The 24,051-nt window shown below is 30.6% G+C and overlaps 5 protein-coding genes across 5 annotated transcripts in view; 1 reads left to right on the top strand and 4 right to left on the bottom strand.

Moving 5' to 3' along the window:
* Positions 1–341: 341 nt before the first annotated feature.
* Positions 342–3,437, bottom strand: LOC105627432 (dual specificity mitogen-activated protein kinase kinase 4). The gene is made up of 9 exons (XM_012208714.1): positions 3,395–3,437; positions 3,134–3,205; positions 2,906–3,020; positions 2,727–2,822; positions 2,484–2,661; positions 1,285–1,404; positions 911–1,210; positions 595–821; positions 342–507 (listed from the first exon to the last, which is right to left on the bottom strand). Exons 1-9 carry the CDS (start codon positions 3,435–3,437, stop codon positions 342–344), a joined length of 1,317 nt encoding a protein of 438 aa, XP_012064104.1.
* A 2,290-nt stretch (positions 3,438–5,727) lies between these two features.
* Positions 5,728–7,434, top strand: LOC105627431 (28S ribosomal protein S7, mitochondrial). The gene is made up of 5 exons (XM_012208713.1): positions 5,728–5,819; positions 5,917–6,120; positions 6,198–6,432; positions 6,856–6,993; positions 7,354–7,434. Exons 1-5 carry the CDS (start codon positions 5,728–5,730, stop codon positions 7,432–7,434), a joined length of 750 nt encoding a protein of 249 aa, XP_012064103.1.
* Positions 7,435–8,114: 680 nt separating this feature from the next.
* Positions 8,115–8,828, bottom strand: LOC105627610. The gene is made up of 2 exons (XM_012208889.1): positions 8,498–8,828; positions 8,115–8,419 (listed from the first exon to the last, which is right to left on the bottom strand). Exons 1-2 carry the CDS (start codon positions 8,826–8,828, stop codon positions 8,115–8,117), a joined length of 636 nt encoding a protein of 211 aa, XP_012064279.1.
* Positions 8,829–13,000: 4,172 nt separating this feature from the next.
* On the bottom strand, positions 13,001–17,896 carry LOC105627430 (calcium channel flower). Its single transcript, XM_012208712.1, has 4 exons — positions 17,803–17,896; positions 15,990–16,197; positions 15,237–15,344; positions 13,001–13,136 (listed from the first exon to the last, which is right to left on the bottom strand). Exons 1-4 carry the CDS (start codon positions 17,894–17,896, stop codon positions 13,001–13,003), a joined length of 546 nt encoding a protein of 181 aa, XP_012064102.1.
* Positions 17,897–19,587: 1,691 nt separating this feature from the next.
* The window catches only part of LOC105627428 (kinesin-like protein KIF20A), a 5,560-nt gene continuing 1,096 nt past the window's right edge, over positions 19,588–24,051 (bottom strand). The window contains exons 2-3 of the mRNA XM_012208711.1: positions 23,111–23,729; positions 19,588–22,909 (exon numbers count right to left, since the gene is read on the bottom strand). Of these exons, the coding sequence (XP_012064101.1) occupies positions 19,588–22,909; positions 23,111–23,729 (3,941 nt within the window). The remainder of the gene's footprint in view (positions 22,910–23,110; positions 23,730–24,051) is intronic.

The raw sequence follows: 24,051 nt of genomic DNA, 5'->3' as shown, positions 1-24,051 counted from the left end.
AAAAGGAGAGAGATGGAATACGAGGAGAAAAAACGTACGTGCATACCGATTGTAATTCAATTTAACAAACGCCAGCTCGCCAGCGCGCTTCTCAATAGTCATTCTATTGCGCACACGTGGTCATTCCATGACCACGAGAATACAAATTCTAAGTGAGACGACGACGCATGTCGACTGAAACAGTCATCGGTTTCCGCTATCTACGAGATATCGTTCGGAGTGCAATAACATCGTTCATACACGGTATTCGAAAGGTAAAAGTTTGAAGAGAACTGCAAAAACCGATGTATTATGATGTGTGACATGCCCTGCAGTCACCTCGCTGCTTTAATTACCGATTCTTATGGTTGATTAGTAGTGAACGGTGTCACTCCGTTATTAGCCATATTGTCCAGAACACCACTGATGTACGCCGCGACATCGATCGTCGCTTCCTCGGCTTGTCTGATGAACGGATGTTCCAGCAGTTTATTGTACTTCGGTCGCTGCGTCTCCTCTTTAATTAAGCTTAACAGATAATACAAACGATTGTCATAAGGATTGTCCAAAAGGAACGTGTAGCTGTACCGGTAGAAAAATATGATGTTATTCTACCATGTATTCACAAAGTTCACAAAATCCATAGTGAAGTGATTGCCATTCTCATTGGGGGAAAGTCGCGGCGGATCACCTTGAACTACTTGATACAGTTGTTCAAAGACAGAGTTCCATTTTGGATACGGAAAGTATCCTGTAGCAACCTCCATCAGCGTAATACCTAATGACCATACGTCGCTCCGTACATCGTAGCCACGTGCGCGTTGAGGGTCTATCCTTTCCGGCTAAATAATTATAATATTTATGAAACATGAGCAATTTAACACAAGCTATTCGTTTTAGGATTATTAATTACACACGCTGTAAAACTTACAGCCATGTATGGTCTACAACCAGCATCACGAGTCCTCGCAATCGAGTCCACAAGCTGGCCAGATATACCAAAGTCGCACAATTTTATGTTACCTCGACGATCCAATAAAATATTACTAGGTTTCACATCCCTGTGAATTATTCTTAGTTTCTCTTTGAGGTAATTCAGTGCCTTTACAGTGGCAACTGTGATTTTGCCTAGAATACATTCTGGTATCCTCTCGTTTAATCTCTCATAGATGAACTTGTAAAACTTATCTAACGATGTATCCATAAGTTCCATGCAAATCCAACAATCTCCCTGTATATGAAAGAATAAAATACTCTAATAATTATCTTGATCATTAATGTGCGATATCATCGAACTATATATACCTCTTTAAATAAAGCGCCATAAAATTGCACAATACACGGGCATTCATTCGATTTCATCACAACTTCCAAATCCATTAACAATTGCTTTTGTTCTCTTTCGTCCACGGTAGAGCGAATTCTCTAAAATATAATTCAAATAATTTACAAATTCTAAATAGAATTTATTAGGTGTGTGCAAAGGTTTTTTGTCAATTTTATGCAATACAATAGCCATAAAAATATATGTCCTTACTTTTTATAACTTTTTGCCATCTCTCAGTTCAGATTTTTTCGCGAAAAAAAGACATTGATTTGGAAGTAATAACATCATTAATCTATCTTCTAATTCTAGCTACATCTCAAAAATGTTATGCAACTAAAAAATACATCGATCGGAATAAGTGGTAATCAAGTCAAATAAATACGCACACAAGAGAACTTTTCAGTCTAAGTTAAAGATGGTTTGCAGAGTACAAAAAGTATGCAGCCTAGACTCATTGTGCAGCAAAATGTGCAGCAACCTTCTAATTTCCTTGTCCATGTTATTTATAAATAGCTTTTTCTATTCGATTTTGTCAAATGATTCAAGTAACAATTATAATATTTGACAATAATTGTTTCATCTGATTTGAGCTTATAAAACAGCATACTTTCAATATCCTACCAGATACAAAAAAGACTTTATACATGGATGTTTAAATTTACTGTTGTATTCATTAAATCATGATATATGATGTTTCACAAACTTCAATGCCAACTCTTCAAAAATGCAAAAAGAGAAACAAAAATTTATTTGAATATTAAATAATTATACCAGAAGGCTAAAAAATATATAAAACTTTTGCACACACCTAATCATTGTAATTAAAATTGAAGCCAGAAGCACATAGAAAAACATAAGGGAGCAGTTCACTTGCATACCGTTACAATTGTCCACTGTCGATCACAGCAACTTTCACTTTTTATCAAGGAATTTTTTTTCTTTTTTATTTTTTTTAATGTTGTGATTAGTTGGTATCCAATTGCAACATGCACAACTGATACATTCAAAAGCAGTAAGCAATAAGCAAATTGACTAATATCACGATAAAAAATATAACGCATTAAGCTTATGTTCTCTATAATTAGCCAATTTGCTTACTGCTTATGTCTTATTTTCTTACGTTTCTCTGTTTCTGACTTAAGTAGAATTGGAAGGAATGAGAATTTTAATTACTTACCTTCACAGCCATAACGGTATTGCTTATCCTATGAATCATTTTATTTACAGTTCCAAATCCTCCTCTTCCTATTTCTCCAAGATCCTGAAGGTCCTCGCTTGTGAAATCGTACACTATGTCTGAAGATAATTGCAATTTACCAGTAGTCTGCATAGACTGGCACATTCGTAGTTTGTCTCTACAATAAGCTCCGTTGTAATTTATCTCAAATGATATGCCTTCTTTTTGTTTCTAATTCCATACCTTGCCTTATCAGGAAGAAATTCTTGCTGCTGTAACATATTGCGAGATCTTACTGGCAGCTTAGGTAGAGATAAAGGCAGACTTGGGCGAGAGGATCTATCATCACGAATGGAAAAGTCAGTCTTATTATGTAGAAAGGACAAACACCTATGGAATTATTTTGCTTGCTAAAATCTCACATTGGTGGACACGCCATGGCTCCTGTTGAATTTGACAATAAAGAATTTGTAGAATTGGCAAATGACAAATTATTGCCTTGCGTTTGGAAACTAAGTTTCAGCTGTCTTCGTCTCTCTGCAACAGAACGCAGGATAGTGAGGAAATCATCCTAACATTTCAATTTCTTTCTTTCTCTATCTATCTCTTTCCCTCTTTTTCTCAAAAAGATCGCATAATGTCGAACGTACCCGACATCTCATTTTGAACATCATTATTTGTTCGAAAATCCATTCGCGGAAAATTAAAAGATCTGCCAGAACCTGCAATGTTAGGATTCTATTAGAAAGTAACGAAGGAAACTTTGAGACCGAGAATCATGCATCGTTCGACGAAATCGTGGTCCTCGCTTATCCACGGGAATTGAGACTTGTGTCACCGCGAAGATAAGATTAGGTTAAGTTATTCACATAAAAAACGACATCATGTGTACGAGAGTAACAACAACATACCTTGACCGGTCTGGCTGGATAAGTTGCTCTGATTCTCCGCCATTCTGGCAAGAATCACCCTCGAACCTCACGTTTCGCGCCCGCACGGAATCGTCAAAGGCGCTTCTTTTAGGAGACCTTTTCACAGGATCTCAACAGTCTGGCGTATACATTATATAGCAATCGCACCATTTGTATTGTCGCGCGATCCGAAAGGTGAGATCCCGTTGCCAGCTTTCAAGTTCTGAGACGATAACCAACGATAACTACCGAATCACAAGTCACCGAACCTATGAATCTTCACGAAATCTCACTTACTCGTCGACAGTTATCCAAGTTATCACGAGTCACGAGCATTCGACCGCTTAAGGTGCTTTTCCATGGACGTCAATTGACGCTCGAAAATAGGTTCGGGTAAGGTTAGATTAGTATTGCTTATTATAATAAGCAAACAGAACAAAAAGTCATGATAATATCGAAATAACGTTAAGATGACTCCAAAACACTGAACTATATATACATTGGAATGGGCATCGAGAGAAATTCGTGGTTACAATTGATCAGCCGCCATTTTAATTGGGACAATATTTGAGCGAATCAGAAACGTTCGCGCGCGCGCTGCGATCGATGTATCGATCGATGTATGAAAATCTTATATGGACACGAATGATATGTAAATAAAAATAATGTCACTTCAATTTTATTAATACATTCAATAAAATAACGTTAATAACAATTTTCATATCCTTAACCATTCCATATCGTTAACATATGTACAGGAATTGATACATTTAATATAAAAATTCTTACCTATGAAATGAAATGCTCTTTTTACTTCTCTGCCCACACCCAGATAGCACTTCATATTGATGCTTTGCACATTTTACAGTCATGCGATTTTATAATCTTTCAAAGTAATTTTTCAAATATAACCCCACACCACACGATAATCTTGCTGACATAGGTCAACGTGATGCTACAAATGCTTTAAAGCAATTTTTGATTGGTAAATTTGTAAAATTCTTTTTTCTAATTGGTCAACCAAACGCTTCAAAGCATTTGTAGTGAGACTTTGACCGCAGCCATATCTCACTAAAGAATAAAAACGTAAATGCGCATGAGCATCTGAAAGCTTCTGATTCGTTCTCATAGACTGTGGTCAATGGCTGTGATGGCCCAATTAGAAGAAAGAATTTTACAAATTGACCAATTAAAAAACGCTTCAAAGCGTTTGCAGCCTCACATTGACTACCTATATTGATCAAATTAAAATGGCCAAATTAAAATGATCATTGGTGTCACGATTTTCTATGGTTCACACGGAGATGCCCACTCCAGTGTATATATAATTCAGTCATTCCAAAATGATTATTAAAAGTCATTTTTCGATCATTACTAATACTGTAATTGTGATTGTATGCATGCAATCACAATTTTCACATCTAAACAATTTAAAATCATCAATATAATGATGCACCTATATACCGGTAATTATAGTTTCGTCCAAAGTATATTTGCAAAAAAAAAGCCAAAGATATAATGCCACAAAAAGAATTGAAATAAAAAAACTATCTTTATTAAAAACAATCCCCCAGAACACAGTTCAATCTCCGAGAAGCATCTTGAAAACTGATTGACGTCCTTATGATGATGAGCGTCCTTTAGAGGACATCTTTAAGACTGTATTATATGTTAATTTCTTACAATTATAATAGAAATACAGAAGCATTTAGAGTATATAAAGTATAACAACACATTAAAATGAGAAAATGAAATGAGAGGCGCAGAAATTGAAAAAGGATTTTTACATTGTTAACAAGTAGAAAATTGCAGAAACAAATAATAGAAAACGAGCAAAATCTCCAACAGCAGCATACTTGACGCGACCGTTTGGTGCATAAGAAAATGAACCATTTAAAGTACTTTTTTCCTTTCTTTCCATAAAATAGAGGATTTTGATTGGTTCATTTCTTAGGCCTTATGCGTTGTGTAAGAATCTGTGCTCCGGGCAGCAACATAGATTTTTGCACAACGCATAACTGCTTTATATATTATACATAAACGAATCAACTAATCATATTCCTTCCTTTCCTCCTATTTTACGGAAAAGAAGAATGTTGATTCTTTTATGCATTATGCAAAAGTCTGTGCTGCGGTCAGAAATTTCAAGGAAACAGGCACACAGAGAAGCAATTAGCAGAGTGGAGAAATCAAAGAAAGGAGGAGGATCTTTTTCCTGAAACCACAAAAAATAGTGCGCTGTCTCAGCGCACTACTGCCCTCTGAAAGTTTCTCTCTGATATCACACTGTACTAATATCATGGTGGAAAAATAAAAAACAGATCTCGGACCTCATGCTACAAATAGTCGCTATTAGAAGAATGGTTAATTTATGTTTATTTGTTACATCGTCTACAAAATTATTAAATAATTATGGATTGGCAAGGTGAGACAAAATAAATAATTTTTATAAATAGATTATGATCTTTCTTTTTGACAATTATTTTAATCATTGTATATTTACAATTTTCATACATTTATAGAAGTATAAATAATTTTAGATATTACTTCACGAATCTTAAAAGAGGATATAGCGTTTTCCCATCCAATTATATTAGACCAGTATATAATAAAGAAGAACAAGAAACTCTATTTCAAAGCGATGAAGTAAAGAAGATTATACATGAGCAAATAAAACCAGCATTAGCCACTGATACATGCTCCGAATTTTATGATAAAAGAGTGCTGTAAGAAACTGTTCTAATTTTAGCTTTTTCTCAATGCAGACTTTTTTGTACTATTTTTTTACTTATCCTTCATTTAGAAAATTTATTAATACTCTTATGAAGAACGGAAATAAGAAATTAGCGACAATGTTGGTAATGAAAACTTTCGAAGGTGTCAAAAGAATACAGCTGGAACGTTATCATAAAGCAACGACGAGTGAAGCAAAAGCTGAAATTGAATTGGATCCATTTGTAATTTTCCACCGTGCTGTCGATAATTGTATACCAATTTTACAATTAACAAATTGTTCAAAAGGAGGAATCACATATCAAGTAATGTAACTAGAAATTGAAATTTAAAAATCAAGAAATATTATTTTGAGATAAAAATCTATAAGAATGTTAGAGATGTGAACAAATGATTAAAGTTTTAAAAGATTTATTGCACAAATTTTTATCTCTATTTTAAGCTCATTCTATATGTTCACAAAGTTGTGAGACTAAAACTATAAATACTATCTTCAAAACTGTGGTTAACACATATTGTATCCCTCGATACGAAATTAAGAGTTAATACTAAACATGGATTTCTGAAACTTTAATCATTTGTTTATATATCCATAAGAAATAAAATAGTTTCGTTCTAATTAAACGTAGTGTTTTCTTTTTTAGTCTTGTAATATCAATTTTTAGCAGTGTATATTGTTAAATAATATTAATTATGTAACAACTGATGATGTAAAATCGATCTTTTAGGTTCCTATTCCAATTACACCTCTAAAAGCACAGCATAAATCCATGTTATGGTTAATTCAAGCTGCAAACGAAAAAGACTCTCATTTGAGATTTTATGATGTATTAGCCAAGGAATTAGTAGCAGCTTCTCAGAATCAGGTACACAATATTTACGTATTTATATAAATATAAAATAATTTCTACATTGTGATGTATATAATATGCTATATGTATACTATATATATTAAGTATACTAAAAGATTTCAAGTGATTCTTCATCACAAATTTAACAAAAACTTCATATGTCTGAAACGATTTAGTTTCAAAGATACAGAATGTCAAAGTTGAAAAAAATTTCGAAAACCATTCAGATTATTTTTATAAAATTTTGTATATGTTTGAAAGTCATTTCTGATATATGGTCAAGTTTTCTTGAATTTGTATGAAGAATTATCCTTTCAAATTTTTTAATATACATCCTGTATAAGATATTACAATGACATCTATTCTCTGTCTTAGGGTCGTGCAGTTAAATGGAAGCAGGAATTATACAAGAAATGCCAAGCTAATCGGGCTTATGCGCACTTCAGATGGATGTAGATAATAATAAATTTAATCACTCGCACTAGATTAGTATACATTAAGGTTCGAACATAATGAAAAGAAAAACAAGAAGTAACAGATTTCAACCTGTTAAAGACCTAATATATTCTGATTTTTAGTTAAAATTTGTTATCGTTTATTCCTTTTATTGTTTCTGAGCACTAAATACAGCAAAATAATATCAATGATCAATTTTACCATTTACGATTAGCTTGATTGGTCTATTAAGTCAACTGTGACTTATTAATCTATTGGATTGTCCGGAAAGTTCGTGCTGACTAACCTATATAATTTAATAAATGTATATTAAAATTTAAATTTTCTGCGTTTCAATTTTCCTTCAACATCGGCACGAACTTTCCGGACAACTCAATATATTGAATATTTAACAAGAAATATTCAAACTGATTAGAGATGGTGAAACCAGCCTATAATCAACGAAATAATATATTTTGTTAAATAAGTGACAATATCATTACTGAGCATTCAGTTGTTAAAATATTTATATGCTTTACATTTAATTTAATTAATTTTATATATAGCAACTTTTAATACTCAATCTAAAGTAATCAAAGTAATCGAATTTGCTATAAAATAGGTTCTATATGTATGAATAAATTAATTTTGAAATATAATAATGCTTTATAGAAATACTTTATACAAATTTAACAAAATTGTTAAGCCATTCCTAGAATACATCTAAATTTGTCAACATCGATTATTTGTCCAAACTTCATATTTATTTTTAAGATCTCCGTTTGTGAAGTCAGCATTATCTTTTTGTATAAAGGATCAGTAATACTGATCGAGTTATCTGACATGGGATAAATTTCATTGAAAGAAACTTTCAAATCTATCCTCTTTCCCCAATAGTCTATATAAGATAATATCACTTTTTTTTCATCCAATTTCAAGTATACACATCCTATGAGATTGTTGCATAAAAATCCAAGAACATGCAGCCACATTGTTGTTAGAATTCCTGTGGATGAAAAGAGAAAATATTTATTTATATAAATCAATTTTACTTGAGAGAAATTTAAAATTGTTTCTATTTTACCAACTGTTATTGATGTACTAGTTACGTCAAAGGGCAAGAAGTTGGTCAAGTGAAATCCAATGATTACTGGTGTGGCTACCCCAATGAACATAGTAAATCGATATTTTACAACATTTAGACCACAAGCTTGTTTGACAAAAGGAAACATATAGATCACTTCATAATCGGGGAATTTCGTGGAGACAATTTCTACTTTTTGCTTTTCCTCATTTTTATTTTTCGCAATATGACTTAATGTTTTAATGTTCGAACATCTAATGCTGTTTGAAGCACGATATAAAAACACGTTCTTTGCACGTTCGCAAAAATTCGACAAGAGTCGGGAATACATTTACGTAATGTATACTATAATATTTCCCTAGTTCTCATTTATGTTTCTTTTCAAGAATAGAGGAGATTAGATATCTTGGGTCGATCTCAATTCTCAACTCCTAACTTTAACCGACTGCTTCGACGGTCGATTAAATATTGCCAACTGCAAGACTTAAAAACATCCTTTTCTGAGGGCGCCGAATATTCACGTGTTCAATTCATATGACTTTTTCATAATTGAGAAATTTGTAATTAAAATCGATTCTACTTAAGTGACAATAATGCAAGATAAAATATATAATTGAACAGTTGTAAAGTTTACTAATTCGTATTAACGATCAGATTAACTTAAAAATGCAAATCTTTTGAATGTAGATTGAAAATCATTCAAATTTGATTATGATTCAATGGTCGCGTTCAGTAAAACTTGATAGTAAAATTCAATTTCATACTTAATAAATAATCACTTATTTATAGTAAATAATTACTTGTCTATTACTTTTTTTACTATTATTTATTATTTTTCACTTAACGTGACTTTGACAATATATGTTAAGGTCAAGTTCATGAGAGAAATCTCCCCCAATTAGTATATTTATTTAAACAAAATTGTATATCTAACTTAATTTTTTATATTTATTTTAATCTTACAGTATCCAATTAATTTTAAAGATTTTCGTCGCGTCGCACAAGATACATTCTTGAATTCATTTTGTATACTTCGATTCCGTATGATTTTGACAATTACCATAACTGCTTGTTACACGTCCAGATAGTGAAATGTATTCTGAAAACCATTGAAAAAAATGTTGCAATCTTTGTTCTGTTTTCATGAATGTACATTAACATATCTCAATAATGATTGCATGTACATACGTACACTTTTTCTTTCAACCGTAAGTGACTTTTAGCCAGTTTTTCTAGTTTCTTGGCTCACTGTGCATTACTAAAAAAAAAGGGGAATAACTTTCTAATATAATCGTTCTCTCCCTCCTCCTCTCTCTCTCCCTCTCTCAGTACAAACTTTTGTAAGAGATTTATATATGGAAAAGGAGCATTTACAATAAATATATAAAATCGATTGAATTAAATCAATACATACATTACTATGTAATATCTTAAATTTTTATTCGCACAGAGAACATTGTTTTCTATATTTTAAATGAGCTATATTTACTTAAACAACATAATTATTAGCTTTTGTCTGAAAATATAGCAACTGTAGAATAATAATCACATATATCATTCTATTGTTACATAATGGAGAGCAAAAATCTTTATTCTGCTCGAGTGTAATAGTGATTGAACTGCATTTGCATTAAGTTTCTCTACTTTAATAACCGATTATCCGATCAATTGCTAGAAGAAAAAATTAGTTTTATAAACGAAAAAACTTGGTACAAGATACAATTTTACTATTACATCATAGCTGGAACATTTTTGCTCTCCATACTATACTCGTTAATTGCGAGGCTATTACATTCGATTATTCTAATATATACTGATTAATCTTGAAAATTCAAGTTAAAAATACTCAGCGAATGTATATACGAACATATATACAGGATATTCCACTAATTTTAATCTTTAAAAATATTATTTTATTGAATACAGATTACTATTAAACTAAGAATCTTATAGGATTAATAATTAATGATAAATATTTAATGAACTCTATTTTTTTTTCAATAAAAAATATGGAATGATAAATGAAAATATCTTTTTAGTCGAAAAAATATTTTTTTAGTCGATATACGTACAGCTACTGAAATTTTGACTTGAACATCTCTAATGACAATTCACTTGGAATTAAATGAAGATGAAAACTATCTTACTTTTCTAATCTCTCAGGAAAACATTCATTTTGAATTGCTTATAATTTAAAAGCTATTGATATTTTTGTATTAAAATTTAATATTAGATTTTAATTTACTTAAAAAAATCTGTCATTTTTTATGTTTAATTCAACGTTTATTCTATAAGTGGGATATCTTGTATAATTAAATGACACGCCAGACATATACATTCTTTCGAGTTGTGTGGAATCACACACGTGACTGCATTAATCACAAGAATTTATTATGAGCAATCATTTCTCTAAATATAAATTATTATAAATCATTTATAAAGTAAAAGTCAAACGACATAACATCTTACATCTTTTTCTTAAATAAGTTAAGTAACATACAGGAATGTGTGGGACAAGTGGAAAAACAACTTGTAATACAAATTTAAATATTTAGGATACAAAAAAAATGTATACGAAAAAATTTATATAATATCGGCATGTAAATATGAATAAAAATTTGCAGACTGACTGCGATGATAAACAAATACTTTTGGCACTCTCTTTTAATCTAACATCAGTAATTCAGAAAACATTTGTATGTAGAATAATACCAAATTTCCAAAAATGTGACTAATAATAAGTAAATTTATTCAAGTATAATTTCCGTGCTCTTCCAAATTTGATATAAATGTAGAACTATGAAAAATATTTTACCCATGTATCTTTCAATTCTGATTATACATATCTTGTATTCTGTTTGTAAGATTTTATTCAAAGTTAATAAGAAAGTGAAACTTAAAAGAATAGTAACTCTTAAAACCACTTATTGGCCAAAATGAAAAGACATGGATAAATATTGTTCACAGTTTTATTTATGCTAAATTTGAAAGAAATCGGAGTTATACTTAGGTTTACTTGTAGGTGCCCTAAATGCCTTGCTCATAATTTCTAACATTTGTATAGTTTAAAATTATACTTACAAAATATGTATTTTCAATTATTTAAATAAACTATTAGAAATGTGATAGATTGGAAAGAATATATGGATATATACAAGATATGTCACACAGTCATAATTCATATAAATCTAAGAATTCTTGGAACCTATTTTTTCAGAGAAACTTAATCGCTTTCAGTCGACTTTAACTTAATATTAAGAAAAAAGATGAAAAAGCTTCTCTCTTTTATTAAAATTTAATACAACAAAAAATGACATAACCAGTAAGTATGGAATATATTCATGATTGTATAAAATTTGATATGTGAAAACATGCCAGTAATAAAGATTATTAGATCCTTCTGCCATATCGCACGATAAGATAGATTAAGTTATCAATATATACATACATGTAGTTTTTTTCAGTATTAACACATTTTAACATTAAAAAATAAAATGATAGTAAAGAAAAATGAAATAGAATATTTCAGATTCTTAAATTACAATTAGTGAAAATAAACATTGAACTCACTCTGCGTACGTATATTTATGGCTTTATCAATTTATTATATAATTAATTTTATGCTAATTAATTTTATTTGCTGTAATAAAAATTATACTGTCGCATAAATATGTATACAAATAATGTTATTTCGAAACATAATTAAATTTTATGCATGTATATTTATTTGGCAGAGGAGAAACTTATCTATAATATTATACATAAAAAGTATATCAAACTAATGACTTTCTCGTTTCTGTAATATGACATTCTGAAAACAATGCGTTTTACATTTCGAAATTATCGCGGAAATATTATTTAGTTTCTCTTTTTGAACCTACTTAACTAATTGCTTGCAAAATAAAATTTTAATATTATATACTTCAAAACATGTTACATCATCTATAATTTTCTATTGTTACATTTGTAACGTTTCATGACATATAATGGATAGATGGGCCTATGAAAGCTAGATCCATAGAACAACATCATTTTCTATGACAGTCTTTGACTTTGGCATTATTAAAATGAATAACACAAATTCTTTTCTATATGTCTTCAAAATATGTCCCACTCCATTTTACATACACATTTCATACAAACATAGGATATAACAAACGCATACAACTCTTACGAATGTATCTCAAGCTTTAAATAAAAACAGATTAAAATAGAAAAATTCCATATAATATTAAAGTTTGAGAAATTTTTTCTTTTCTCAGATCATAACACGTTTTAATTTACATATCTATAATACGATTTGTATTCAATTATTCTTAAAAGTAATAAATGTCTTATGAAGTTATTAGAACATTTGAATCACACAATTTGTATCAATGATATAGCTGAGATAAAATGAAGTTCATTCACTTATTCGAGCTACTGATCATTTAAACGGTTAATTATCGCTTACAATTATTCGCACAAAACATGTTAGATTGCTCACCCAATTATAATTCCTAATCAAACAATACTAGCTGGAGTACTAGTTGGAGTGCTAACACCAATTGGCTGAGTATTTTCAACTAGTACGGTCCGCATGCTCGATGATGGAGCTTGAATATCCATTGCTGTTGTTCTCATTTCGCCAAAAGGCGCCCTAAAATATAAACAATTATATTAATCTTTTCAGAAATATTTTTTTTCAAGTACATACAGTATTTATAAATAAATGTAAATCTACATTTATTATTTTTAACTCATCGCGCCATACGTGTACATTGTTTCCCATCTATAACTTATCAAGAAGACACAATCATGTCACACATTAAGTTCACAATGTCTTACATAATTTATAATGTTAGTATACACTTGCTATCAAAAGCATAACATAGCAGTATAACAGCCATCACATACAAAATAATATAAACATAACACAAAGTTGTTGGATCAATGAGCATTTGACATTAAGACATCATTGATTTATATTGATATTCATTAGCCCAACGATCTTGTGCTATCCTTATGCAGTTTATATCATTTTATATGTGATAAGCTATGGATTTCTACAAGAAGCCAATTCTGCTCGAATTTACCCAAATTTGCGATAAATCAGGATAAATCAGTTAAAGTGTGACAAATATCTCAGAAACAAAGCATTTTACAGAACAATGTTGATCTGTAAAATGTGACAAATGTTATCCAGGTTATGATCCTGAATAACATTCAAGAAGTTTGCGTCAGTCGGACATCTTGTAATGCAAATGTCAGTATTGTAACTTTCAAGCCTTATAACTTGAAAAGTACTTAATGAAAAAATATTTTGTTATAGTGTTTTGAAAAGTTTTCGAGGTAAGTTATAATAATATGCAATAAAAATGGGAGTTCAACTTCCATTTGAAAGTCCTTCAAATCCACATACAATTCAAGATCTAAATCTTTAAAATTGACAAAATAATTTTCGAAATATCGAGTTGCTAAGTGTTGTAGGCCATCCTGTATAATAAAGAATAAAAAGTGTATCGAGAAGGGAATGATAGCAAAGCATTGAACTTAGATTTTATAGTAACATTAAATCTTGTATATTATTGCCTGGTTAGTGAAGTGATGCAATGAATGTTTGATGATTTACGTAGGCCTCCAGACATCAGGATCTTCCATGAGAGTAGTATGGTGATCTGCAGTAGGAGGCACTGTACCTTGTGGGGAACCCACGCCCGACGTCATTCCTGCTGGGTCGGGCCTGGATCCTCTGTTATTATGTTACAAATTAGTAAACATTTTGTAAAGAGATCATATCGAGAACAAGATAAAGTTACTGTACATCACACATGTTTTACATTAATTCTACGAAGAGTATAATGTGATGACCGTTACATACAATTAGAAATAACATTAATTTTATCAAGTCGTTCCTTTTTCTATCTAAGATAAAATTTTAAATATTTCTAAATATTTTTGGCAGTTTTAACCTTTTTTCTTGTATAAATAAAATTTTTCGTAAAATTATCTTGTAAAAATATTTCTTTACAAACCAAAGCAAGCTAACATCAAAAATACAAACACAATATAAAAATTGCTCTTCCACCTCAAAGCAAAAAACGTACACATCAAAAGGCAGGGAAAAAAAGCATTATATAGTTTTATATTAAAAGCGATGTTACATTTGAATGTAAGATTACAAGTGATCGAAAAGAGAAATAAATGATAAATAGGTAAATGGTTCATAACACATATTTAAAAATTATAATTTCAATAAAAATGAAATAATATAAATCTTTCTTGTAATTTGAACATAATAACTTTATCTAAAAAGTTTATGTAAAATTGCTATTGGATCATGTAATCTTACAATATGCACTTCCATTAAAGTTTAATGAAAAGTACATATTGTTTTTATGTGCATCAGTTTAATGATCGAACTGATGTTCATAAAAATGAGAAATTATTAAAAGTTAGACCAATTACCACAGTAACTAGAAAACAGGAAAAAATACAATCAGTTTTATATGAAGTAACAATACTGATTGCAATGCTTTTGATATATTCTTGCATCAATTTAATTTGACAGTTTTCTACAATCAAATAAAATTGATTTTGTCGACAAAAAATTATTACATTAATGATTAAATATAAATTATATCAATCATTTTTAAATTTCTGCACTTCTAATTGACTTAAACATTTTCTTTTTTTGTCAATAAAGTAATTTGATTATTTTATAGATGATCTCTTGTAAATTCGAACAAATTGTACTTACTTTTTGCCCAAAGACATCAAGCCATAAATTATACCCGTTGTAAATATTAAACCACTGCCAAATATACTACTCATTCCTGGACATAGGAAGACTGCTGGCAATGCTATTCTAAATCAATAGATATGACATAATTTAATGTATCGTAACATACAGTCCTTGATTGCATTATTAGCACATTTTTTGATAGATTCTTGCATATAAGTCTAATAATATTATGTAATGTTTAAATTAAAGTTTGCCAACATAAATAAAAATTAACGAAATTTTTATAATAAAAACAGAAAACACATGCGTTGCCTTTATAGTCACTTCTACACAACTATTAACAAGTTCATCTTTTAATTGGATATTTAAGCAACAAATGGATTAAATTAAATGCATCCATTATATACATAATCATTTTCTTTATATATTTCAATTACAACAATGATAGATCATAATCATAAATCTGGATCAATAAAATATGAATCGTGACAAGTCAATAAATTGTAACAATTATGATGCATCTAATAATATGGCCAAGGACTATACAGTGAACAGACTAATTGCAATATTTTTTATTCATGAGTTTCAAAATGTAGCTTGCTCACTAACTGATTGCTTCTTACTTATTCTATGAGCAAGGTTGAAACCCATCGAAAAAAAGTGTTGCAACCGTTCTGTCCATGACTGTATACAGAAAAGTATATGAGTTTTACATTTACTAGGTATATTATAAAAGGTATACTATAAAAGATATAAAATTAAACTTACAAACAATAAACAGCTGCTCTATTCCAATAGGGTTTCTTCTCCACCCAATCGCTTAAATTTTGTACAAAATCGATAAACAAACAGCAGCAAGGCGCTTCGATCATAACAACCAGAAAACCTGCTATCATTTGCCACATACCGCTAATTAAGCAATCAATCTGGCCAAAAAGTATCGACGCACAATTCCATGCTCCGAGAAAAATTGCAACTGCAAAAAAAATAAACAAGGCAATCTTTGCATAAATTACATTTTACTTGAGAAAACTTATAGTCTGAAAGCACAGTTAACTTCTGTTGTATTTTAATTTAGGCACTTATACTGTAAGCTTCTATTTTCCTTCTGTATATAAATGGATAAGGACAGAATGGAACTTATACTGTAAGTGCTCAAATTGAATATAGCCGACTTAATATTAGGGTATTAATACAATATTATTGGTCAATCTACAACTGACTTACATCCTACAATTCATTGTCAGTTACGATCTTTGTGCTTAGGTCCTTAGTCTAATATTTCACAAACTTGTTAAGCATGTTAAGAAAATTTGTCTATCCTGTAGCCAATCAAGAGACTTGAAAAATTATATTCATCAGTCATTTCATATATCTTACAATATATGAAGTATTGATATCTTATAGTTCCCAATAGTATTCCCAGTTATAGTTCCCAGTATTAGAAATTATTTAAGCAAATACTGTAACTGAGTGGAACATAAATTGTAGTTACAAATTGATTAAAACATTATGGATCAACCTGTGACTACGACTCATACTTTATAACTCAATTACGACTGTCTTAAGGATCGAGGCCCTTAATTAATAATTTCCAGTGCTAATTTTATAATAAATCGTAATTTGTAGTTAATGAATTAGAAGAGAGTCTGAAGGATAGTTGGTGAATCATAGGCCAGTATTCATAGTCGGATCTTATATTTAAGACTTAAATATAGTCTTAAAATGAATGAACCAATCAGAGAGCTCCATTAGCATCTTTAGAGATTACTTAAGGTGATTTTAAAATAAGAATCGACCATGAATACCATCCATAGAGTCAGCTAGCAGCTAACTTCCAAGACTATAGATTACTCATTATAGAATCATTATAAGAAAAATACCTATAATATGACAACAAATCAACAATAAAATGTTAATATAACAAATTAATTTGTATCTGTATTAAACATATGTTTCACTGGCAGAACCTATAATAGATTGGCAGAAATCAAACAGACTATTTTTTTAATAAGTAAATGAATTAAATTATTTAAAAAGTTACAAAAATGTTAAATTATGTTCAGTTTCTGAAATCAATCTACTATTCTATTATATTTTTGATGACATTCTGTTGACAAATAGAACTTGTAGCACATACTTTCAAAATCTATTCTTGACAGATCCAATTATTTGGATTGCACATAAAGTTGTATAAATCAACAAATACATATATTTTAAATAATGAACTAATGTAGTATATTCTCTATATATTTAAAATATGAAATAAATATATGTTTGAAATTTAACAGAAATGAGTAAGGAAGTTCTAATACAGTGCAGTAATAAATGTAAATCTATACAAAAGAGTAAAAAGAAGCAAACGCTGACTGGTTGTCAGATAAAAAGATGATTTTATGACTGTGAATTGGATGATTAAATAAGTAACAGTTTTTAACATGAGTGCAGGTACACATGTCGAGCGCGCGCGCGCGCGAGAGAGAGAGAGAGAGAGAGAGAGAGATTGAAATAACGCGTGATGTATGTACAAAAAGAAGAAAAACTGCAAACGTACAATATCGACTTGATTACTATGACTTACTTATGCTGCCTACAGTGCCAAGTCCGCGACCGGCATATTTCATCCACCAAGGCACATCGTCCTTGGCAACAGGGTCTTGTCCAGGCCTCTGCATGATCGATGCTATTTTTTCGCCAAACGACTAAAAGAAAAACGCAAAACATGCACACACAATATCATAGATACGTTTGCCGTAGCACACGTCGACATAATTAAAGATGTACATTTTTTTACCATTTTCGATAATATATTATTACTCTTTAGTGCGTCAGCTGAGAATGCTGACAGTGTCCAATATCACTAATATTTGCTAGTATTCGAGTAGTCTTGGTTGATGTACGGAAAATCGACCCGTTGCTTTCGCGTTTGCGATCATGAGGGCGTACTAGTGCGCATCAGATTTAAGGAGCATTTATACTGGCCTTATACTGACCGTCTCATAGAGCAAAGTAGCGCAACCAATCACAACTCTGCAGTCGTTATTCTGCTTTTTTTTGTGATTATGATTGGTCTCGCTGTTCCGTTCCGCTATAAATTTCCACTCAAGAGACGCCAATCTTAAGATGATATTTTATTTATGCATTTTTATACGATAATTTTTTTCAAGCCTATTGATTGGCTATGGGATAGAGATATCCTTTCTGTTCTGTACATATTTGTCGTATGACAAAACCGAACAAATGAAATAGCACCCTTTAGGACTGCCGCACACCTTCTATAATAATAATGCCTGTTTATGCCCTGTTCTACAACAGGTCGCAAGTCGTAAGCCGTAAGAAATTGGCCAATCGCAGTTAAGTGTGACAAGAATAATCGACTATGATTGGTTAATTTCTTACGACTCTATTGTAGAACAGGCCTAACAGGCTCTGCCCTTAAGACATATCGTAAAACCAAAAACAATGAAAAGCACAGGCAACAGAAACAGGAAATAAGAGATTTCAATCTATCAGAAAGTATCTGTTCTAGTATATATGATTTGATATGATCTGATAGATTGAAATTTATTTCCTATTGCCTGTGCTTTTCATTGTGTTTCTAGCTTAAGAATTAGCTAATTACAGTCTAGTTAAAAACTTTCTGTTCCGATTTGTTTTAAGGTTCAGACCTCGATAGAAAAGCAGAAAGCAGAAAAGTTAGCAACCAATCAAAATTTGTACTGTAAAGAAAAACAAAACTAGCGATTACTTGATGACTAGCATGAGTTCTGATTGACTGCCGTTCTTCTGTACGTAAAGTATAGCAAATATACAAGGAATTAGTATACAAGGATATTCCGCAAATATTTACAAAAAAATTTTAATCAATTTTTAAATTACATAGCACTGATATAAAACAATACTAAAGTTTTTATCTAATTATACTATTATTTTTTCACAGTCTAGAAATTACAAGTCTTATATGTAAATCACTTTAATATTATTAATAGTATATATTTTTTATATAAAATACGTAATATTTAAAGAGAGGAAAAATGCGATTTTTAAAAATAAACAGTATTTTTAATTTTTTTTTGTTAAAATGTAATTAAGTATATGTATGTAAGACACTTTGATAAATATTACACGAAAAACAGTATTCGTTTCGCGATTTATATGTTCCTATGTTTTTCATTTGTACTCTGATCCTTCAGGCTTACTGAACATGGACGCGATGAACATCATCCAATGAAAGTTCCGTTTTACATCATCAGATGCAAAAAAGCAGTTTTCATTAAATATCACTTGTCGATCATCACATTAGTATGCAAGAAATTATTAGGTTTCCTTGATATATCAAGTATTTACAATATCTTATATATTTTCCTCATTTCTTCCGATTTCGCAAATTTCGAGTTGGCAAAAGCGTTGCAGTAGGTTCAACATCTGTAAATGAATCATTCTCATGGAACAGTTTCTTTCTACGAGTACGTCTTTTCTCGGTTGATATTTCCGTCGGCGGTGGTAAAGTGGTATTTCTTGTGCTGCGCTTCGATTCGGATCCAGACAATTCGATAACCGGTATATTTTCTTGCTTGACAGATGAGGCAGTCTTCTTTCCTCGCCGTTTGATCTGACGAGCCGAAATTTCTTCCTCCGACGTGCTATCGTAAATGTTTTTGACCTTTGTGTTAACTTCGTATTTCTGTAATCTATCTTGGAGTACTTCTATACGATTCTGCAGCTTTTTGTAATCATCCTTATTCGGTGTTGGCGTGAATTGCCGACGGAATAATTCCTGATATCTCATCACCTCCCTCTTCTGCATGTCCAAATCTTCCTGCTGGTTTTTAACAAGAGTTTCGTACTTGGTTACCGTTTCATCTCGATTCTTCGTGAATGCGTCCATCTCGTGTTCCTTCTGTGTTAAATTAGTTCTTAGCTCATTGTTTATATTTCGTAACCGTTCATTCTCAATCTGCCAATCCTTCGCATTCTGTTCGAGTAAATTAAATATCTTTGCATTTTTCTCGAAATTTTCCAAATGTATTTTCAACTCTTTTATATATTGCTCCTTTTCAAAAAGCATTTCTTTCGTCTGCGTCAATTCATTTATAGCACATTTCAATTCTGTTTCCATTACATTATCGGTCCTCTCGGTATTCTCAATTTTTTGAATCATACATTTCAATTCCTTTTGTAGAGTTATGATCTCAGTATCTTTTTCCCGTTCCTTAACAGTCGTTTCTTCCAACTGACTTTCAAGTTTTAACAATTCCTTATTATTCTCATCAAGTGTTTCTTGTATACAGCTCTTCTCTATTTGACACATTTCCAAATTTTTATTTAATTGATCGATATCATGTTTTAGTTTCTCTATAATTTTCAGATTATTTTCTAATTGCGATATCTTTTCTGCATACTCATCTAACTGATTTATACTGATGTTATTTGTATTATTATCTTCTTCTTTTACTGAAACAAGTTCGTCTGATTTACATACATTTATCTCTTTTTCTTCTTTACACTTTAATATATAGTTATCTAATTCTTTCTGAGCAATTTTCAGTTTCTCTAAATATTGTTGAGTATCATCTTTTGCAATTAAAAGATTCTTTTCTAATTGATCGACTTTACATTCGTAGCTTGCAATTTTTTGTTTATAAGCCATGTCAGTGTTTTGCAGAATCTCTTCTATCTTTTGTTTCTCTTCCACAGTGAGTGTTAATTGCTTCTTAAGTACCTCCGTAGAATTCTTATATTCCTCTATGATAGTTTTATTTGAACAATTTTCCTCTCTTAAAATTTGCAATGTCTTTTTCATATCGTCTAGCTCTTCAGTTAACTCCTTAACTTGCGAGCATTTCTGTTCGTATTGTATGTGAACATCATTAATTTGCATCAATGTATTCAATTCTGATTTATTAACTTGACTGTTATCCAGAATTTCATCAGTCTGAACAGCTTCTTCTTTTAACAAAATTTTACTACTAGTTTGAACTTTTGATGTTGTTATTGTTATAGCAGGCTGAGTACTGTCTTCCAACTCGTTTTTAATGTCATTATAATCCTCATCATTTGTTATATTTACTTGGCAACATGTATCCACCAATATGTGTTTAGAAATTATCTTTTCTGTGGAATTCAAATTATTTGAATTTGTTTCTTTAATTTCATTAATAGATACTTTTGCATTTTCTATTTTTACTTTCATATCTTCTTTTACATTCATATTTAAATCTTCTAATAAGTCATCAGTAATCAGTTCTTTTATAATAATCTCTTGATATTCATTTTTAATAGATGTCTTGGAGTTCAGTTTTTCTTCTTCATAAGACTCAATTAATGCTAATTTTTCATCTTTTAATTTATTAATTTCTTCTTGTAATTGTAAAATTTTATTTTCATTTTGGTGTTCAAGTCTCTCTTCTAGAAGCTCTACTATTCTCGTTTTCTCCATCAAGCAAACATTAACATCTTCAAGATGTAATTCTAAATCTTCAATTTTTTCTTTATTTTCTATTATAACTTTTGCTTGTTCATCAATGCAAAGTTCTTTCTTGTTCATATCATATGTAATTGCAATGTATTCTTCTTTCGCTTCATTGAGAATTTCTTTGAGCTTTTTGATTTGTTCATCTTTAATAAGTAATTGCGAAGTCACTTCCTTTATATAAACTTTACCATCTTGAGTAGAGCAAATATCTTCTTGAGCAGCTTCTAGAAGATTTTTTGCAATTTTTAAGTCCTCCTTCGACAGTCCTAACTCAAAAGAAGCTTTGTTTTTTTCCACAATTAAAGTTTCGTTTGTTACTTTTAATTCAGTTAATGTTCTCTTTAAAGTGTCATTCTTCTCTCTCAAGTGTGTATTTTCTTTAATTAATTCTTTAATAGTTGTATTAATATCATCTTCATCATCATCTTCATTTCTATCATCAGTACATTCGCTGCGTCTTCTTTTCTTCTTGTGCAATTGATTTAACTTTCCCTTGTAAAATTCTTCAACTTGCTTCACAGTCCATTCGAGGGCATCTTCGTGTTGGATCTCAACATCATTTATACGTTGTTTCCAATCAATTTCAAGCTCGTTTATCATCATAATATATTTTTCGGCCATCTCTTGTCGGCTTTGAAAATCTCGAATTAAAGCTGAATTCTTTAAAAGAGTAATCTCCTTTTTCAATTTTTCATTTTCATTTGCAAGATCCATGTACTCTTCCGAAGTAACGTATTCTTCCGAATCATCCTCCTTCACACTATTTGTAGGTTGCCAATCTGCTGTTCCTAATTCTGTACTATCCCAATCAGTCACTGTCTGTATACTTTGTGTGACTATTTGCGAAAATCTTGATTTCGATTTCTTCTGTATTCGTTTCTTTCTTTCTATAACAATTCTTTTTGCAATAGCAGCGAAATTTAAAACATTTTGAGTCTCTACATAAAGATTAGGTAGAGGATTGACATTAACTATCAAAGCTAGATGCTCCTTTCCCGATAGAGCTCGTTGGAATAATCTGGTTAATTTAGATTCTCTGAATGGTCCCACTGTATCTGTTTTCGTTCTAGTTAATTGTCCCTCGTGAATGGATTTCAAGCATCTGCCTAATACTAATAAACTTGTGTTAATATTTTGTGCTTCTTTCAATCTATCTCCTATATTTAATGTTTTCTTCAAACGTTCCGAGCCCGCTAAATCGCAAAAGGAAAACCTATTGAAATATCAAAATAATATTAGTATTATGATTTAAAGAAATTGATATAATAAATCTTAGCTTCTTCATAATTATATAAAACAAAAATACATATATAATTACTAAATTTTGATATTTTATTAAGAATAAATACTAAGAGAACATGTTATATATAAATTAATATAAAATATTAGAAAGAAAAGAAAGAAAAGTACGTACGTGCTCACTTCAACTCTATCAGGTAAATTTTCTGCATAATATTTTAACAATATAATTGTAAATATACAATGAGACCTTGAACTTTTTGCATTTAACGCTGTTGCTGCTACTTTTAAATTATATTGTCCTGCCATCAAGATCTGATAAGCTTCTGCTGCTGAATTAACATAAATAGTCTTTAAACCTTTGATAAATGCTCTGCCATTAGAATCCGCTCCTAATTTTAAGGGCATTCTTTTTTTCTGACATTCACTTGATAATAAATCATACACAATTTCATTATAGATTTCTGCAAATGAAACCCAAACTGAATAATGAGCATCATAGCATTGGCTAGGGCGAATTGATTCTTCTTGCAGCAATTTTTGCATTTGTTTGTAAGTATTCATATACTGATGTTTCTCCATAGAACTGAATGTTAGCAATTTAGTTTTCGCTTCAAGTTCCTGTGCACGTTCAAGTGCGTTAAGATTAATTACATCGCTATAATGTAGAGGTTTATAAAATGGATTTGGTCTTGTTGTGATATTGTTAAACACAAACTCCAATGCTCGTGGTATAAGTCCAGGTGAAGTAGTGGTCCCTTGCAATGTGTATGATTTTCCTGAATTTGTAGTACCTATAAAATTAAATAATTGCTATTAAATATTCTGTTTGTATATGCAAGTGCAGTGTATGTATTTGTGTGCAAGCGTGTATGTGTGTGCACGTGTATGCGTCAGAGTGATACATACACACAAAAAATAATATATGAATATACAGGGTGTTTCAAGATTCATGAGACAAACGGAGATTGTAATGTCTCATAAAGTTGCGTTCAGAACCGTTACCCGGATGTCTCTGTGTATTTTATATATATATATATATATATATATATATATATATATATATAATAATTATTATTTAGTACTTGTCTACGTACTACGTACGTAATTACTTAC

This window comes from Atta cephalotes (assembly GCF_000143395.1).
Source record: "Atta cephalotes unplaced genomic scaffold scaffold00009, whole genome shotgun sequence".
Classification (NCBI taxonomy): domain Eukaryota; kingdom Metazoa; phylum Arthropoda; class Insecta; order Hymenoptera; family Formicidae; genus Atta; species Atta cephalotes.
Note: the sequence above shows the minus strand (reverse complement) of the source record. Positions and strands in the feature narration are given on the sequence as shown.

What these genes read in the sequence shown, in the direction of transcription:
- LOC105627432 (XM_012208714.1), bottom strand. Translation starts at nt 3,437, where the DNA reads ATGGCGGAGAATCAGAGCAACTTATCCAGCCAGACCGGTCAAG. An exon ending in TTTCTTCCTGATAAGGCAAG is followed by an intron (nt 2,662 to 2,726) that starts GTATGGAATTAG and finishes AGCTTATTGTAG; the next exon opens with AGACAAACTACGAATGTGCC. An exon ending in ATACCGTTATGGCTGTGAAG is followed by an intron (nt 1,405 to 2,483) that starts GTAAGTAATTAA and finishes ATTATATTTTAG; the next exon opens with AGAATTCGCTCTACCGTGGA.
- LOC105627431 (XM_012208713.1), top strand. Translation starts at nt 5,728, where the DNA reads ATGCTACAAATAGTCGCTATTAGAAGAATGGTTAATTTATGTTTATTT. An exon ending in AATAATTATGGATTGGCAAG is followed by an intron (nt 5,820 to 5,916) that starts GTGAGACAAAAT and finishes ATACATTTATAG; the next exon opens with AAGTATAAATAATTTTAGAT. An exon ending in TAGCAGCTTCTCAGAATCAG is followed by an intron (nt 6,994 to 7,353) that starts GTACACAATATT and finishes TCTCTGTCTTAG; the next exon opens with GGTCGTGCAGTTAAATGGAA.
- LOC105627610 (XM_012208889.1), bottom strand. Translation starts at nt 8,828, where the DNA reads ATGTATTCCCGACTCTTGTCGAATTTTTGCGAACGTGCAAAGAACGTG. An exon ending in TAGTACATCAATAACAGTTG is followed by an intron (nt 8,420 to 8,497) that starts GTAAAATAGAAA and finishes TTTCATCCACAG; the next exon opens with GAATTCTAACAACAATGTGG.
- LOC105627430 (XM_012208712.1), bottom strand. Translation starts at nt 17,896, where the DNA reads ATGCAGAGGCCTGGACAAGACCCTGTTGCCAAGGACGATGTGCCTTGG. An exon ending in TGGCACTGTAGGCAGCATAA is followed by an intron (nt 16,198 to 17,802) that starts GTAAGTCATAGT and finishes TTTTTTTTGCAG; the next exon opens with TTGCAATTTTTCTCGGAGCA. An exon ending in TTGATGTCTTTGGGCAAAAA is followed by an intron (nt 13,137 to 15,236) that starts GTAAGTACAATT and finishes TTTATATTTTAG; the next exon opens with GGCGCCTTTTGGCGAAATGA.